Genomic DNA, 16,814 nt, shown 5'->3' with positions numbered 1-16,814 from the left:
CTAAACAATTTTTAAGTAGGATTTTCAAAGGGCACATGCTCCTTACAGCAGATATTCAATATGAAATTTAAAATCTTTCCTCAGGTACTGAATTCCAGAGAGTTTCTGTAATATTTTTGAGTTCTATAAGCAATTTGATAGAGAAGCCCTACACAAAGTATTGGAAAATTTCGTGTTACATCTATACTGGCGTGTGTCATCCTTGAAACAAAATTTAAAACAACTCATGACTGATATCTCTAAGGTTTTCAGGTTGTTAGATAATAAGTCAGTGTACCTAAATTCATCATTAACCAGATCCTCTAGTAACTGGTTAGAATTTAGAATGAAAGATTACAAGAATACCAAGACCACCTATAAGCTTAAACATAGGTCTACTTGCTAATATCACTACTAATATAAATACTACTTTTTTTGTCCACTCCCTTCTCGCATATGAAATCAATAGGACCAATAATGGATGATGTAAGGCTAACAATAAAGATATTTAAATATTCCTGTATAAGAAGCTATCAATAGAATTATACAGCCTAAAAGAAGACATAGCAAAATCAATTTTTCCCAAATTTTAAATTGTTAAGATATGAAGGATTCTAGAGTATAAACAGTAAGAGAACATAACTGAACAACTGAAATGGTATGAAAAAAGGAAACAAGAGACATAAGGATAAAATGAAAGAACTTAAACATCTACTATACAGCTGTGATATTCAACACTCACTGGTGAATAATGAAATGTTATATCTCATCTGTACTGTTATGGGGATTGAAGTCATAGACAATACAAAAATTCACCCATAAGTAGCCTAAAGGCATTTGAAATGTGAATGTACCACCATATGTTAAGATCTCATAAACAGATTACGTGATCAATGACAAAGTTCTTCGACTAGATTTCTGGAAAGCATTTGACACAGTGCCACATTGCAGGCTGTTAAACAAAGTATGAGCATATATAATAGGTTCATAGAAATGTGGGTGACTCGAATACTTCTTAAGTTACAGGACCCTGTACATTGTCCTCAATGGGAAGTGTTCATCAGAGGTTTTGTCAGGAGTGCCCCAGGGAAGTTGTTCTCTGTATACATAAATTATTTGGTGGACAGGGTGGGCAGCAACCTGCAGTTGTTTGCTGATGATGCCATAGTGTATGGTAAGGTGTTGAAGTTGAGTGACCATAGGAAGATACAAGATGACTTAAGCAAAATTTCCAGTTGGTGTGATGAATGGCAGCCAGCCCCAAATGTGGAACAACATAAGTTAATGCAGATGAGTATAAAGATCAAAGCTGTAATGTTCAGATGCAGTATTACTAGTGTCAGTCAAGTCATTTAAATATCTGGGCATAATGTTGCAAAGCAATATGAGGTGGAATGAACATATGAGAACAGTGGTACGGAAGGCAGATGGTCGATTTCAGTTTATTGGAAGACTTTTAGGAAGGAGTGGTTCACCTGTAACGGAGACCACAAATAGGAAGCTGGTGTGACCTGTTCTTGAGTACTGCTTGAGTGTTTGGGATTGGTACCAGTTCGTATTGCAGGAAGACATAAAAGCAATTCAAAGGCCATGTAAGCTCACTGGACCAAACATTTTTCTCACAACAGTGTGAGACATATTCATGAGCCTCAGTGGTGTGGTGTGACATGGACCATATAAAGTCCTGACATAGGAGCCATCAGTTACTGCCCTTAACAACACACTGGTCAACCAAACCGCATGGATGCTGCTAGATTTGTTACCGGTAGGTTCGAACAACACATAAGTGTTACAGAGTTGCTTTGTGAACTCAAATGGGAATCCCTGGAGAGAAGGCAATGTTCTTTTTGAGAAACACTGTTGGGAATGTTTAGAGAACTGGCATTTGAACCTGACTGCCCCCAACATACTTCGAGCATAAGGTCCATGAAGACAAGATATGAGAAGTTATGGCTCATACAGAGGCACATAGACAGTCATTTTTTCCTCACTTTATTTGTGAGTGGAACAGGAAAGAAAATGACAAGTAGTGGTACAGTGTACCCTCCGCCATGCACTGTACAGTGGCTTGCAGAGTATCTATGTAGATGTAGATGTAGATGTAGATGCAGATGCAGATATACCCTGTAGCCCTAGTGGAACTTTGTATGACCTTCAATAATTTAATAATTACATGTTAGCTGCCAATAAAAATAAATGTACCGAATAAAGGTAATAGCCAGCCAAAATATATAATATTTACATTTGTAAGCTCACTGGAACAAACATTTTTCTCACAACAGTGTGAGACATATTCATGAGCCTCAATAATATCAGTGGTGTGGTGTGACATGGAGCGTATAAAGTCCTGACATAGGAGCCATCAGTAACTGCCCTTAACAATGCACTGTTCAACCAAATCACATGGATGCTGTCCCTTATGTTAACTGTTTTGTTGCAAGTGGTCCTACAAATCTATAGTATTTGTAGACCACTCTGCATGTGAACTTGTTCCTGAGACAGACACAGCTTTAGTTTAATGACTATGAACTTCATCACCTTTGAAAACAGGGATGGTAATGTTATGGCCCTTGCTAAAATGGTAAGCAAATAGGATAACTTCATTGTGTTTCTTCAAGCTTTCTTGGTGGATCGAATATTCCATCATTTTTTGGAAGTGTATTTGAGTTAATAATATCCCAGATGCACATTCAAAAAAATGATGGAATATAGAATAACTTGATTGTCCAATATCTCAGTGTACCTGTTCTAGTTCAAAGTGCCTGTGATCTTAATCAAAGGACCAATATCCAAGTAATTAAAACATAACAAAGCCTCCTCCAACCTGCAATTCTCAACACAAAACAATGAACTGGTAAGTGCTCAATGGAGCAATTCCAAAAAAATTGTTTGTAACCTAATGATATTCCATCAGAATGTCCACTCTCTAGGCAATAAATTAATGAAGCTAGAAATAATACTTTCATATTAATTAATAAATGCTTTTGTCATATGTCTAAATGAACACTGGCTCAGGGAGGATATATTAATAACTGAGTGGTGGGGACTGCATCACCCTTAACAAAAGAAATAGAGTCAATACCTATAGACCAACTTAATTATTGTATACAGAAAAGGATTTTGGAATGTCAGCTTTAGAAATACCAGCATTCAGAATAACTGTAGCATGCCTATACACCTATACATGTCTCCTGATGGAGACATAAAAACTTTCCTCAAGGCCTAGAAAATACTTTAATGCAAGCTATAAAAAATAGGCAACCTATACTGTTTGTGGTGATTTAAAGATGGGCTTTAGCAACAACTGAGATCATGAATCTGTTATTGTCTCAAAAGCTAGAAATCACAGTACATTCCTCTATATGAGAAACATCTTGTGCAAAGTCCAGTAGAGATCAAATAATAGTTAATGTGAATCAGAGTTGATTCAAATCAGAAATACTTAAAGCAGGAGTATAAGACCATTACGTCTAGACCATAAGTCTCCACCTGGAAAACAATAACTCACAGAATATCAAACCAACAATGTGCAAAAGTAGCTTTTACTGTGATAAGGAAGTTGAATAATTTAAGAATTATTTAAAATAAGAGTCATGGGGGGAAATTTATAGTACAGCAAGTAAATCCAGTAAATTTAATACATTCATAAATGCAATTAAACAATATTTTGATATACCTCTACTTCTTAAAAATATGAAGTTAAAAATAATGTATAGAAACAGCTGGATCACTCCTGATACAAGAAAATCATGTGCTTAGGAAAGATTCCTCTAAGTAATTTCCAAAATAGGCAATACAACACTTCAGTTTGATAGATATTTTAGAAAGTATAAAGAATTATTCAGGAAAATAATAAAAGTGTCAAAATGTAGGAAAATGACAGATGCATAAGAATGCAACTAATAAAACAAAAGTTGTTTGGCAATGAAATAACAAAAAGAATAGTGGTAACATACAGTAAAATGAAAATTCCCAACTATCCAGCAACCCAATACATGTAACTAAAATGTGTAACCTTTTTTTGTAAATATAAATGAAAAAACCTTGTTGAGTAAAATATCGCTCATAAAAATTACACACATCTGAGGGGGCAGGTATACAGAACCCTATTTCTCTTGCCGATGGATGTATAGAAAGTACAGCAATAAATTAAGCTACCAAAAACAAAATACACCACAGGAATAGATAATATACCATATCTGATTATAAAAATATGCTGAGATAATCAGTGAACCATCAAATTATCTTACAAATTTATTTACGTATTTATTTATTTGTTCTTCCCTACTTGTATCTTTCCAGATTAAGCATAAAAATTACAAAAAAGCTGTGAAGTGGTGGCAAATTACAAACCAGTTTCTCTACCGTTGATCTTTTCAAAAATAGTTGATTTTTTATGAAACATCTTCAGATTTTTTACATAAACACAACATGTTAATAGAAGCCCAACATGGATTTAGAAGGAATCACTTGGCTGAAACAGCTGTGTCTTCTTTTCTGCATGAAACATTGCAGGCAAAATATAGGCACAGTCACGTTTTGAGCATATTTCTATATTCATCAAAGGCTTCTGATCTCATCAGGCACAGTAAGCTTCTCAGGAAAATAAAGAATTTAAGTATTAGGGGAGCAGTATATAACTGGATTAAACTCAAACTCCATCAAGGAAAACACTTTATTGAGGTAACACATGAAGAAAGAGATACAATTAAAACCAACCAATGAGATCTATCAACAATGAAACATGGTGTTCCCCGAGGACCCTTATTGGAGCTAATCTTGTTTCTATTGTGTGTAAACAACTTAAACATGAACAATGGTAATGATAAAATATACACATATGCAGATGACATGAGCATCTTAATAATGGGAAATGTGAAAGAAATATTAGAAGAAAAATTTAAAGCCATCATGGAGAACATAACATATTACTTTGAGGCAAACAACTTGTTTATGAACTTGAAAAAAATTCATTTACCACACAGAATAGGACCAACTAGCCCCCTTATTGAAATAAATAGCCAATCAATTATGAAAAGAGAGAGTACAAAATTTCTAGGCTTATGGATACAACAGAACATGAAATGGGATTCACATACAGATCAAATGTGCAGAAAATGAAGCAAGACTTGCTTCATTATAAGAAGACTAAGGAACTGCACCTCATAATAAGCTCGGGAGTACATATTTTGTTTGTGCTCACTCAATACTGAAATATGGGATAGTATTTTTAGAAAACTATGTAAAAAGTCAGCAATCTTAAGTGCTGAAAAAGATAATTAGATTAATGTTAGAAGCACATCAAAGGACATAATGCAGAGAATTATTTAGAGAAAATAAAATTCTCCCACTTCCCTGCATGTACATATTATAAAATGTAATTAACATGAAATAAGCTGAACAGTAGTGATTTTTGTACCTCTCATACTGAATCTATGCACAGATATTATACAAGACAAAGAAATTCATACATATTCAGCAGACAGAATCGGCATTATTCCGAAAAGGGCCTACTCCATCCTACCATCAATGTGTATAATGCTTTATCATGACACAAAAATCATAAAAAACAATAAATTCATATCATCAGTAAAAGATTACTTGGCTGAGAACAGCTTGTATTCTCTGATGGAGCAGCTAATAAAACAAGACTGCACCATCTTTTGATGCTATATTTGTAACCTAAATAATATGATATTATTTCTGGTGCTATGCAAAATGTTTGTAGTGCTTAAGGACTGCTCCAATGTCTACTGTAATACTGTACAACACTACATGTACAGAAACATTAAATAAATAAAATGAATGCATGCAGATCGCTCAGAAGACTTCCTAATGTGTTAAATAAATGCAATAACATATAGCATTCAAATGACTATTTATCAATTGATTGAAGAAGTGCAGTGCTGATGTATCCACAAATTCCAGCATTGTAGGTAAGTGATTTTTGCCAACAGTACCACCCATCATGGTCATCTTTCAACTGCATTTTCAACACTAATTCCTCATGTCTACATCTACATCTATATTCTGCAAAGCACCATGAGGTGCACTACAGAGAGTACGTCCCATTGAGCCAGTTATTTGAGTTTCTTCTCTTCCATTCAGGTATGGAGCCTAGGAAGAATGATTGCTTGAATGCCTTTGTGTGTGCAGTAATCTTATCCTCATGATCCCTATGTGAGCAATATGTAGGGGGTTGTAGTATATCCCTAGATTAACCATTTGAGGCAGGTTCTTGAAGCTTTGTTAATAGACATTCTCTGGATAGGTTATATCTGTCTTCCAGAATCTGAGAGTTCAGTTCTTTCAGTATCTCTGTGACAGTCTGTCACAGATTAAACAAAACTGACGACCATTCATGCTGCCCTTCTCTGCATGTGTTCAATATCAGTATCCCCTCTTAGTCATATGAAGGGCTTATTTCAATAGTGGTACAAGTCCACTTTTTTAAAAAAATGGAGTTATCCTCACGTACATACTCACACAAGTCATTTTTAATTTATTTGTATTGTGGGATAGCTCCAGCTTCACCCTGCTGCCAACAGAGAGCACTCCAATGCTGACGCATTAAAGAAACAAGCAGGAATTTAGTTCAGTAGTGGTACAAGACTGTGTGCTTTTGCGCATTGCAGCCTGTTGCCATTTCTTGTCAAGATGATGGATTCAGAAGCATTATCAAGTGACTGTGATACAATTGATGATCCAGATTTTCAAACGATTTCAGGTAAAAAGAATATACTTACTTTTCTCTCAGCATTATAGACATTTTGTTCCAAAAAAGGAATATGCAAGAATGGCCATGTTGACAATAAAAATGGAAAATGAGGGTGTCCATCTTAATGTATTTCACATATACATATGTTTCCAATCATATGTTGCTGTATAAATCATAACTTGTGTTACTTTCTGTCTAGATACCAGTACCGATGACAGTGAAACTTCCAGTGAAAGTGGAAAAAATGACCAAACAGAAGACACTGTTACTGATGCCTATGCGAACGGCGCAGCTGCAAATTGGCAGACAAAAAGGAAGCATACTCAAAGCAAGAAGGGTGCAAGGAAAACGGACACACATGAAAAGTGTATTCGAAAGAAAAAAAGGAACACTGTGGAGCTAGAAGTCACAGCAACTGGTAAAATAAATCCTCCAAAAACATTTCACAATGTGGACTGCAGTTGAGCACGTAAATGTTTCAATAAAGTTTCAGAGGATGAGAAGACGTTATTTGAAAATTTCTGGGCTATGGATGATATTAATCACCAAAATAGTTATCTGAATGGTTTATGCATGTATCATTCAGTTAACCGCCGACAGCCAAGAGATGGCTCTGGTTCTCAGAAAAGCTGTATTTATGAATATCGATTACATGTGAATGGAAATTGTACAATAGTATGCAAGAAGTTTTTCTTGAATACTTTGGACATTTCTAATGGACGACTCTGTAGGCTTTTAACAAAAAGCAAGGAAGAAGGTACACCTCACTTTCATGGAAGGGGGAAACATCAGAACAAATTCTCTGTACCGGAAGGTCTGATCAATGATGTAAAGGAACACATCAAAAGCTTTCCAGTTTATGGGAGCCATTATGCAAGAAGGATAATCCCCACAAAAGATTTTTAAATCCTGAGCTGTGTGTGGCCAAAATGTATAATTTGTACAAAGACAAATGCATATCTCAGAATAAAGAAATTGTGGGGAGCACATCTATCAAAAAATCTTTAACAAAGACTTTAACCTGTCATTTCGACCAACAAGAAAGGACACTTGTCCTTTTTGTGACAAACTGAGCTATGAAATGGATGCTGCTACCAATGCAGAAGAAAAAAGAAAGCTTCAAACTGGACAGAAGCTTCACCTTAGGAGGGCTGAAGCTTCAAGAACAGCAATGGCTACAGACACAGCACGTAGTGAAGAGGCAGATTCTCAGGTGTTCGTGTTAACCTTTGACCTGCAAAAAGCAATTGCATTTCCTAAACTGACAACATCAATATCGTACTACAAAAGAAACATATAAAGGGGTATACTTTTGGTTGCCACAATTTAACTGAAGGCAAAATCCATATGTATTTTTGGGATGAAACATCTGGATCGAGGGGTTCACAGGAAATTGGTACCTGTTTATTGAAACATATCGAAAAGTGTGTCACTTCTCAGAAACAGGTAGTTGCATGTAGTGACACATATGGTGGGCAAAACAGGAACATAAACATTGTCCCAACACTAATGGAAGTGACACATAACGTGTTTATGCACAATATTCAATTTAATTTATTTCAATAGTGGTAAAGCTCCATTAGCTCCACTTTTCTGCCTATAATGCTGCTGAAATTAATGATCCAAACAAATAGAAAGAAAGGTTCATATCCACCAACAATATTTCTGGTATCTCAACTGCAGATTTTTCAGTGCTCATTTAACTTTAGGACTTTGTATCTCAGAATGAGCAAAAATGGACTTGTACCACTATTGAAATAAGCCCTTCAAATTTGGCATGGGTCTCACACACTTGAGCAATATTGCAGAACTGGTCACACAAGTGATTTGTAAGCGATCTCTTTTGTAGCTAGTAAGCTCATAGGATATGATGTAGTTATACATCTTCAAATTCTGCCACTTCCTTCACAGCAAATCTTTTGGTGCCCCCAAAGACAGTCAGTCCATGTGCTACTCCATTACATCACCTTGTGATCTGTGTTATACACAGAAAATGAAAGAGGTTGAACTATCTCTGTGAACACTCTAGGCGCTAATCTACACTCACACATAGACAGTCAGTATTATACATCAATCTCTCTCGTCTGTAGACATCTAGAGCTACTGCTAATACTAACACGCCAGTTGATAATTTCTGGATTAGTGAACACTACACTTCATTCAGTAAGATACCTTTTTTATAAGATAGTAATATGATTGACAAAAACCAGGAAGGAAAGTCAAAGAAGTAATATAGGATAAAGTCAGCAACAGAAGATATAAGACGAATGAAAGGACAGTTCTGAACCTGTGAACTTGTAAAGAAAATAGTTCATAATTTTGAGACAGTTGTGTAGTACAGTCACAACTGTAACTGACATTATTACCAGGTGTCATGTTTTATTATTGCAGGTAAAAAGAGGAATGACAAGTACTTATTGCAAAGGGAATGTAGTGTTGATCATATCTCCTTTTCATTTGTTGAAGTAGCATGGTATAAAATAAAATAAAAGTTCTGAACAGCCCAGGGATGAAGCTGTTAATATTCATAGATAAGATAGAAAGAAACTAAATAAACATAAAATTTTAATTCTAACTGAATTTGATTTAGAGTCAGTCAAAAATAAAGCACTTGTAATGGACAAAAGATATAAAAGCATCATACTAGGGATCAGACTGAGAAAAATAAAACACAAATGAGTAGATTTTGTTGCACAAATCATGTTAACTAAAATAAGCAAATCAAGTCTGGAACAGCATAAATTACAACAATAAACGTCAAAATTGTTCTGAAGCAAGGAAGTACACCACAAATGATAAAGACAAATGCCAGCCATTGATGTGAGACAGAGAAAATTTCTTAAATTACACACTTGATACAAAGTATAAGTATGTAAAACATGGCACCTGTATTTAAAATTTGATATTTCTGAATAAAGGTAAAAGTTAAGGAGATATCCAAATTACAAACTATGCAATTTTACAACAAACTTTGGGAGAAGGTGATAAAAATAAATTATGGAGGGCATACAGGAAAGAATTGCCCAAACAAATAAAATTAAAAAAGCAATTTACAGTCATATTATTTTAAATTAAATAATAATGTTTAATGTTCTTTGCAAGGAAAGTGATGAGTGAATGAATTAATATGAGGAGATAGTGGGTAACAATGAACACTGTCTCAGAGTTTCCCTCAAAAATGAAAAGTATCTCAACTGCCACAAGAGAATCTGTTTTGTGAAACCTCTGTTTCACAAATATGTTCACACTATTGTTTTTATGCACATACATATGGATGCAGTTGTGTGTGAATCAAGTAGATGGTATGAATGAAGTGTACATAGCAATAATAGAGGTCTTCTTAACTAGAAAGTGAAAGATTAAACCAATAGAGGTGGGGAAAGTCCATAATACAAAAGAAATTGGGCTTAAAGTTCAATAAAAATAGAAATTTGTAGCATAGTATAAGCAATCCACATACCAAAAATTAGTCCAAGACACAGCAATACATTTTCTTAACTCAGATTCTGTACAGAAAATATATGACATTCTCACAACAGCTTTTCATAATGCATCTATTCTCTAAATGGACAACATCTCAAGAGCAACAGGTTTCGAAGTTAATTAAAACCTATATTTTCCATTATAACATTCAGGAAATAATCAGTAGTTAGCAACATTAGAACAGCAAAAAGTACTCACACATATGTGCAGTGCACAACATGTGCCACAACCAATAGCAAACACAACTCCAACACCTGCACTGCCGAGCGACAGTGCCCTGCCATTGCACACGACACAGTGCTCTGGGAGCAGTCGTGATGCAGAATGACGGGCCTGGAGACTGGCTTGTTGGCTGTGGCAGGCTGGCTTACAGGAAGGTGCTATCACTCAGCTTATCAGCACCAAGTGGTCTGCTGCCAGACCACCTGGGGCTCCGGATGTGGTGAGATGTTGTGCTCAAATCTGCACTTGCATATCTCACTCCATTGCCTGCTGGATACTTCTGTGCGGCCCTTAAATGCCTCACCTCTAAATACATTGAATATAGTTCAATAATTCTCCTGATGCTTATTGCTCTTTACAGTCATATTGCTGGTAACAGAACATTGAATAATGAAGCTACAACTTATTTCACCACTGGGACTGATATTAATGTGTGTTGCAAGTGGAGAGTTAATTTTTCATAAAAGGGAGATGTCAATAGTTACCCTAATATGGAACAAGTGATTCAACTGCCTCATTCATCCTTTCATTTGTCTTGTTCTCCAGACCCTATAATCAGGGAGAATGAGTGAGGATGTACGTAGCAAAAGACAACCAGGGGAAGAAACTACATCTATACACTATCTTAACAATAAAATATTGCCATACTAGTATATACTTGTGCTTACAAAGCTAAATTTACCACAGCAAATTCAGAAGGAAAGTTGATACACTGACAGATGAAATAGCTATTGTTTATCATTTACTGCTAGCGTAATATTTACATGAATATATTGATATTTTTCAAAGAATATTGGTTATCTGTATATATTACTATAAAAAACTTGAATATGGATGTCACTGCCATTTGTTATGTAGCTATTAGGAATCAGTTACTCTTGAATCTAGGTAATTAGATAAATTTGTGTTACAGCCAGGCTCAGACAACAGCACCCAGACCGTACTGGGGACCATTACTAAGAAGGTACTGACTGCGCAGCCATGCATCTCTCTTGTGGCCACTCTAAATGGCAGTCAAATGTCATCTTGTGTGCCTACTGGCTGGCCATACACAGATATAACAAAGCCTACAGTGCTGACTGGATACAACTTTAATCTCTACCTACCAGTTTGTTGGGTTGGTTGCATAGGATCTTGGCTGTCATCTTTTGGATACTTTCAGGCTTGTGATAGTGGTGCACAAATTTCAAAACAAAAATAACAGAGGCAGGCTTGCTAAAAGCAAAATCAGAAAATATATTTGAGTTTCTCCATGTCAATCTGGTTATTTTCAAAAGAGTCCATGTTGAAGTGTGTACTTTGTTTGGCATGCCTTTTAAAGTGGCGTTGAGAATTTAACACTTATGTTATAATTCTATGGAGATGAGCTATTCTAAAATTTTTGAAAACTCCTAGACAGCACCAACAACAGCAAGAAAATCACTATCAACAGTAACAGTAGCAATGTTGAGGGCAAATGTAGCTCTTATACATCTCCATCTATATGACTGCACTGCAGTTCATAGTTAAATGCCTGGCAAACTATTTCTCTGCCATTTCACACCCAAACAGCTTATGGGAAAAAGAAACACTTAAATCTTTCCATGGAAGCTCTGGTTTCTCTTATTTTATTACAATGACCTTTTCTCACTATGTAAATGGTAACCAACAAAATATTTTTGCAGTTGGAGGAGAAAGTGGATGGTTAAAATTTCCTGAAAAGATCCTGCTGCAATGAAAAACGTGATTGCCACCCAAACTCACTTATCACACCCATGACTCTCTCCTATTTTGCAATAATACAAAACAAGCTGTGTTCTTTGAACTTTTTTTATGTCCTCTTGTTAGTGTAAATCTCAGCAACATCACATCCAGGCCCATCAGTCTTTTCTTGAGAAGATAACATACTTTGTTTTTCAACCCTACAGGTTAACATGCAGATGCAGATACTCTATCCTGGCTGTCCATGAACACAGATCTGACTTTTAATTCACAAAAGGCTGCACAGATGACTCAAATTATGGAGCAGTTACCTACTGAAGCAGTTTGTGTTGCATGGCCTGAGAGGCAGGGCACTCCCACTGCTTCCACCTAGTATATTCTGCATTTTGTTCAACAAATTTGATCCGAATAGTGAGGTCTAACTGAAAACCCCATACTTATTGCTCACTTTTACAGTGGCTGGTGATAATTAAAGAGATACTTATTCTGAGTAGCAACCAGAGCATTGTATGGTCATTGCTTCACCCCTAGAGGTCTGTGTATTTACATTGCTGCAACATGTATACCAGTGAAAAGTCTGCTTGTTATTGTATACTAGCTCACTATGTCATTTCATATGGACTCTTTGCAATGGCTCTTGATCATCATTTCTTGAATATGTGCAGGCTTTTGGTAGTGTGCAGTTGATAACCATAAGGGCTCAGACTTGTGTTTGAATTTGCTTATGGTTTTCCTGCCATTCCTGAAGATTTTGTATTCATATGTGTACTCTCCCTTGTGTTGAAAAATGGCGTTTGGCCATTTATTACAGTATGGTTTTAATTTTCTTCTGACTGTAACAAAAAGGCAATGCTCCACATTCTGGTCCAGATGCACCAATTGGGAATGATCAGTTGCTGTATCTTCTTCTGCCAGTGGTGTCATTTGGATGCAATATGGTGGGGCATGGGGTCAGTACCCTGCTCTCTCAGCTGTTCTCAACTTTCTAGGCCTTGGAGTGCCACTCCTCACTGAAGAAGTTCCACATCATCGCAAGGCTGAGTGCATCAAATTCCAATCCTCCTCCCAAGGAAAAATCCCTGGTAGTACCATAAATTAAGCCTGGGGCCCCAGCATAGCAGCCAGACATGTTGACTACTGAGGTACACAGGCAGACCTGAATGTATGAGGTTTCCCAATATGTAACTTTATGTCTGAGGGGGAGCTTACTCAAGACCTCTGTATCAGAAACTAAAACACAACACTGAATCCTATACAAGCAGGCTAAGTTTGCATGAATGGTAGTTTTATTATTATAATGGATATTCCAGGAGAGACACAAAAACCAAAAATGATAAAAAAAAAAGAGGCAGCAATTTCCTTGTAGATGAATCATGTGAGCTACATTATGACCCCTAAAACATCAAAAAAATCTTACTACGACTCACTCAAAATACCTGTTTTTGGATCATTTAAATGTGCCATCTATCATTTATTGATATTATTCTTATCCATTACTTTTTAAAAGAACTTTTGTGTCTTCAGTTGTATTGTAGTACATTAGTAACTAACTTTTGATGTTAGAAACAAATAGCATTCGTGAGTAAATCCAGTGGGGAGCATGTGTAAAAACTGCAAGATCTCTAAAGATACATGTGAAAGATTTGTCATGGCTGTGACATACATGTACAGACAAACAAATGAGTATGATTTCAGAAAAATTGGAGGATTTGTTTAAGAGAAAGGGCTTCACAAATTGAGCAAGTGAGTAATGCATTGGTTCACCTCTACCTCTTATGCAAGGAGGTATTCAGCTTGGCATTGCTTGATAGAGTTGTTGGATATCCTCCTAAGGGATATCATGCCAAATTATGCCCAATTCGGCATTAGAATGTCAAAATCTTGAACTGGTTGTATAGCCCTGCCCCGAATGCTCCAAACATTTTCAGTCGGGGAGAGATCTGGTGACCTTGCTGGCCAAGGTATGGTTTGACAAGCATGAAGACAAGCAATAGAAACTCTTGCCATGTGTGGGAGGGCATTGTATTGCTGAAATATAAGCCCAGGATGGCTTGCCATGAAGGGCAACGAAATGGGGAGTGGAATATCATCGACACACCACTGCGCTGGAAGGGTACTGAGGATGACAGCCAAAGATGTCATTGCTACAAAAGGAAATGGCACTCCAGACCATCACTCCTGGTTGTTGGGCCATATTGCAGCAACAGCCAGCTTGATATACCGCAGCTGTCTGGGGCATCTCCGGTCATGTCTTTGCTGGTCATCAGTTCGAAGTGGGACTCGTCACTGAAGACATTCTGCTTCAGTCAATGTCATTCCAGGCTGAAGACATGTCTGCAGACATCCTGAACAGTGGTGGGATATCAACCTGACTGTCACCTGCCATACGACCTGATGACCACGGCTGATGGTCTGGAGGGGCATTTATTTTCATAGCAGCATCCGTTTGGTTGTAATCCATGGCATGCTTACAGCACAGGCCTAGCTGAACCATGCACTATTCTACCATAGTCAAGTCTTGTGTGGGCAAAGCTTCTATAGAGTATGTGCAAACTGGACTGAACTGCTCCTCACATTTTACCAGCAAGACATTTTAAAATGTTTACTGCCTTTAGACATTTGCATTTCAGGTCATGAAGCTGTGGCAGCCATGTTCATCTCTGACCAAAGCTGAGGCCCAAGAACCTCAATGAAGTCTTACAATCCAATATGGTTCTCTTAAGCCAGAGTTATGGGTAGCGAAAGGATTGACGCAAACAATTAAAATGCATGCAAACAGTTTTTTCTGTGGAAGATTTAAAACCAATGGTATCAGCCCAATCATCCAGCCTGTTAAAGCTCAGCTGTAGTTGACATGTAGTAGTTATTAGACAGGGGGTAGAGCAAAATACCACATTGTCATACACCAATATGGAATAATTGACTGGATTCCTTATTGTGGAAGAGATACTATTAATCGCTACAATATGAAAGGTAACATTCAGAACGCTACCCTGTGTAACACCATTCCACTGAGGGAGTGGATCAGAGTATGTAGCAGAAACTTGATACTGGAAATCTCATTCACTGAGGAAGGACTGCAGCAAGATGGGGAGGTACCCATGAAATCCCCATTAATATGGTTGACATATCCAGATAAAAAATAATACCAATAAACAGCTGTTTGCATAGGAATGACTCTCGTATCACACCCTCCAACTGGAAGAGATTGTCAGGCTTCGACTGGTATTTCTGAAACCCAGATTAGTAATGGCTGACCAATCCCTTCATTTTGAAAGTCCACACTAGTCATTGATTTATCATCCACTCAAGGGTCTTTCCTATATATCTAGTGACCACAACCCTCCTGCAGCTATCTGAGCATAGCCCAGCCTCCACTGACTTCAGAAGTTGTATCAGAATCGCCACCCTCCACAGATTTGACTGAAGAGGCAAAAAGAGGAGAAAGGGCAGTTATATGGTTCCCAGTTGTCAGACAAAAAAGCTAGTCTCTATTTCTTCCTCTTGTTCCTCATGTTGATGAAATTGATGATTTATGTAATAGATGGACACGAAATATTGTTTTGCCAACATCCATGCTATTTTCTCTGGATGCTGTTTGGATGACATCATCATTTAATTTGGCAGACATTGGGCCTGAACCTTTATTTCCTTCTGAACTGGCTCCCGTACGTTCATTGTTGGTATGGAACAGTTAATGAATGTTAACAATTCTTTCCACACATCTAATTTCTCTCCTTGATGATTCACCCAGCATTACCCCCTGCTTGCCCAAAGATTGCGAGATTGTCTCCACTTGGTCTATATAATGCAACATACCTGTCCCTAACTGCTAACCAACTTTCATTGTTCCACCAAGAGATGACCTTTCTTCTAGTGTAGCTGGAAGGTGTAGAAATGGAGGAATCAGCTGCATGGTACAACACAATCATCATGTGGTACACCCACTCCCAAGTTCTGATCAGTGTTGGAATACTGCAGTTGACTGTATAGTGGCCGGTTTGTCCTGCCAAACATCTTCTTAGGTGGTCTTTGTTCAGACATCATAGTCACAGCTAGGTGAAGTCAGATGAGAAAGTGGTTACTGGAGTGTAAATTGTTGGGCACTTCCCACATAATGATATCTGCAAGGGCAGCGGTGCATAGGGAGAAATATATATCGGAGAATGACCCAGTGGCCATGAAGAAATGCATCATTTCCCCAGTGTTGAGTATGCAGATGTCCTCTGACAGTAGCACACTGGACTCACATTTGGGAGGACGACGGTTCAATCCCGCGTCCGGCCATCCTGATTAGGATTTCCTGTGATTTCCCTCAATAGTTCCAGGCAAATGTCGCAATGGTTCCTTTGAAAGGGCATGGCCGACTTCCTGCCCCATCCATCTCTAACCCGATGAGACTGATGACCTCATTGCCTGGTCTCCTCCCCCAAAAACAACCCAACAACCACCCCTCTGACACTAGCAGCCTGTCAATTACCCAACACCAAGGACAGATGGTAGAAGTGCCCCAGAGCTCATGCTGTGCATTGAGATAACCAAGTAACAAGAAGGGGTGGGGAGCTGTTACATGAGATCAGTAAGTAATGTGTCATCAGGATGTTGCTGCAGTGGGATGCACACAGAGCATACTGTGAGGTGAGATCGCACATACAAGGGTAAGTCAGTTATTATCTGCAATTTAGTTATATTTTTGTTTATTTAGGTAGTA

General features: G+C 37.4%; 1 protein-coding gene across 1 annotated transcript in view; it reads right to left on the bottom strand.

Annotated features, from left to right (window-relative positions):
• LOC124605103 (hemocytin) overlaps positions 1-10,490 on the bottom strand; it is a 569,639-nt gene extending 559,149 nt beyond the window's left edge. Inside the window, exon 1 of the mRNA XM_047136554.1 lies at positions 10,379-10,490. Within this exon, the coding sequence (XP_046992510.1) occupies positions 10,379-10,464 (86 nt within the window). The 5' untranslated portion in view covers positions 10,465-10,490. The remainder of the gene's footprint in view (positions 1-10,378) is intronic.
• Positions 10,491-16,814: the final 6,324 nt, after the last annotated feature.

This window comes from Schistocerca americana, chromosome 3 (genome assembly GCF_021461395.2).
Source record: "Schistocerca americana isolate TAMUIC-IGC-003095 chromosome 3, iqSchAmer2.1, whole genome shotgun sequence".
Taxonomy (NCBI): domain Eukaryota; kingdom Metazoa; phylum Arthropoda; class Insecta; order Orthoptera; family Acrididae; genus Schistocerca; species Schistocerca americana.
The sequence above is the reverse complement of the archived record's forward strand: the minus strand, read 5'-3'. Positions and strand labels throughout refer to the sequence as shown.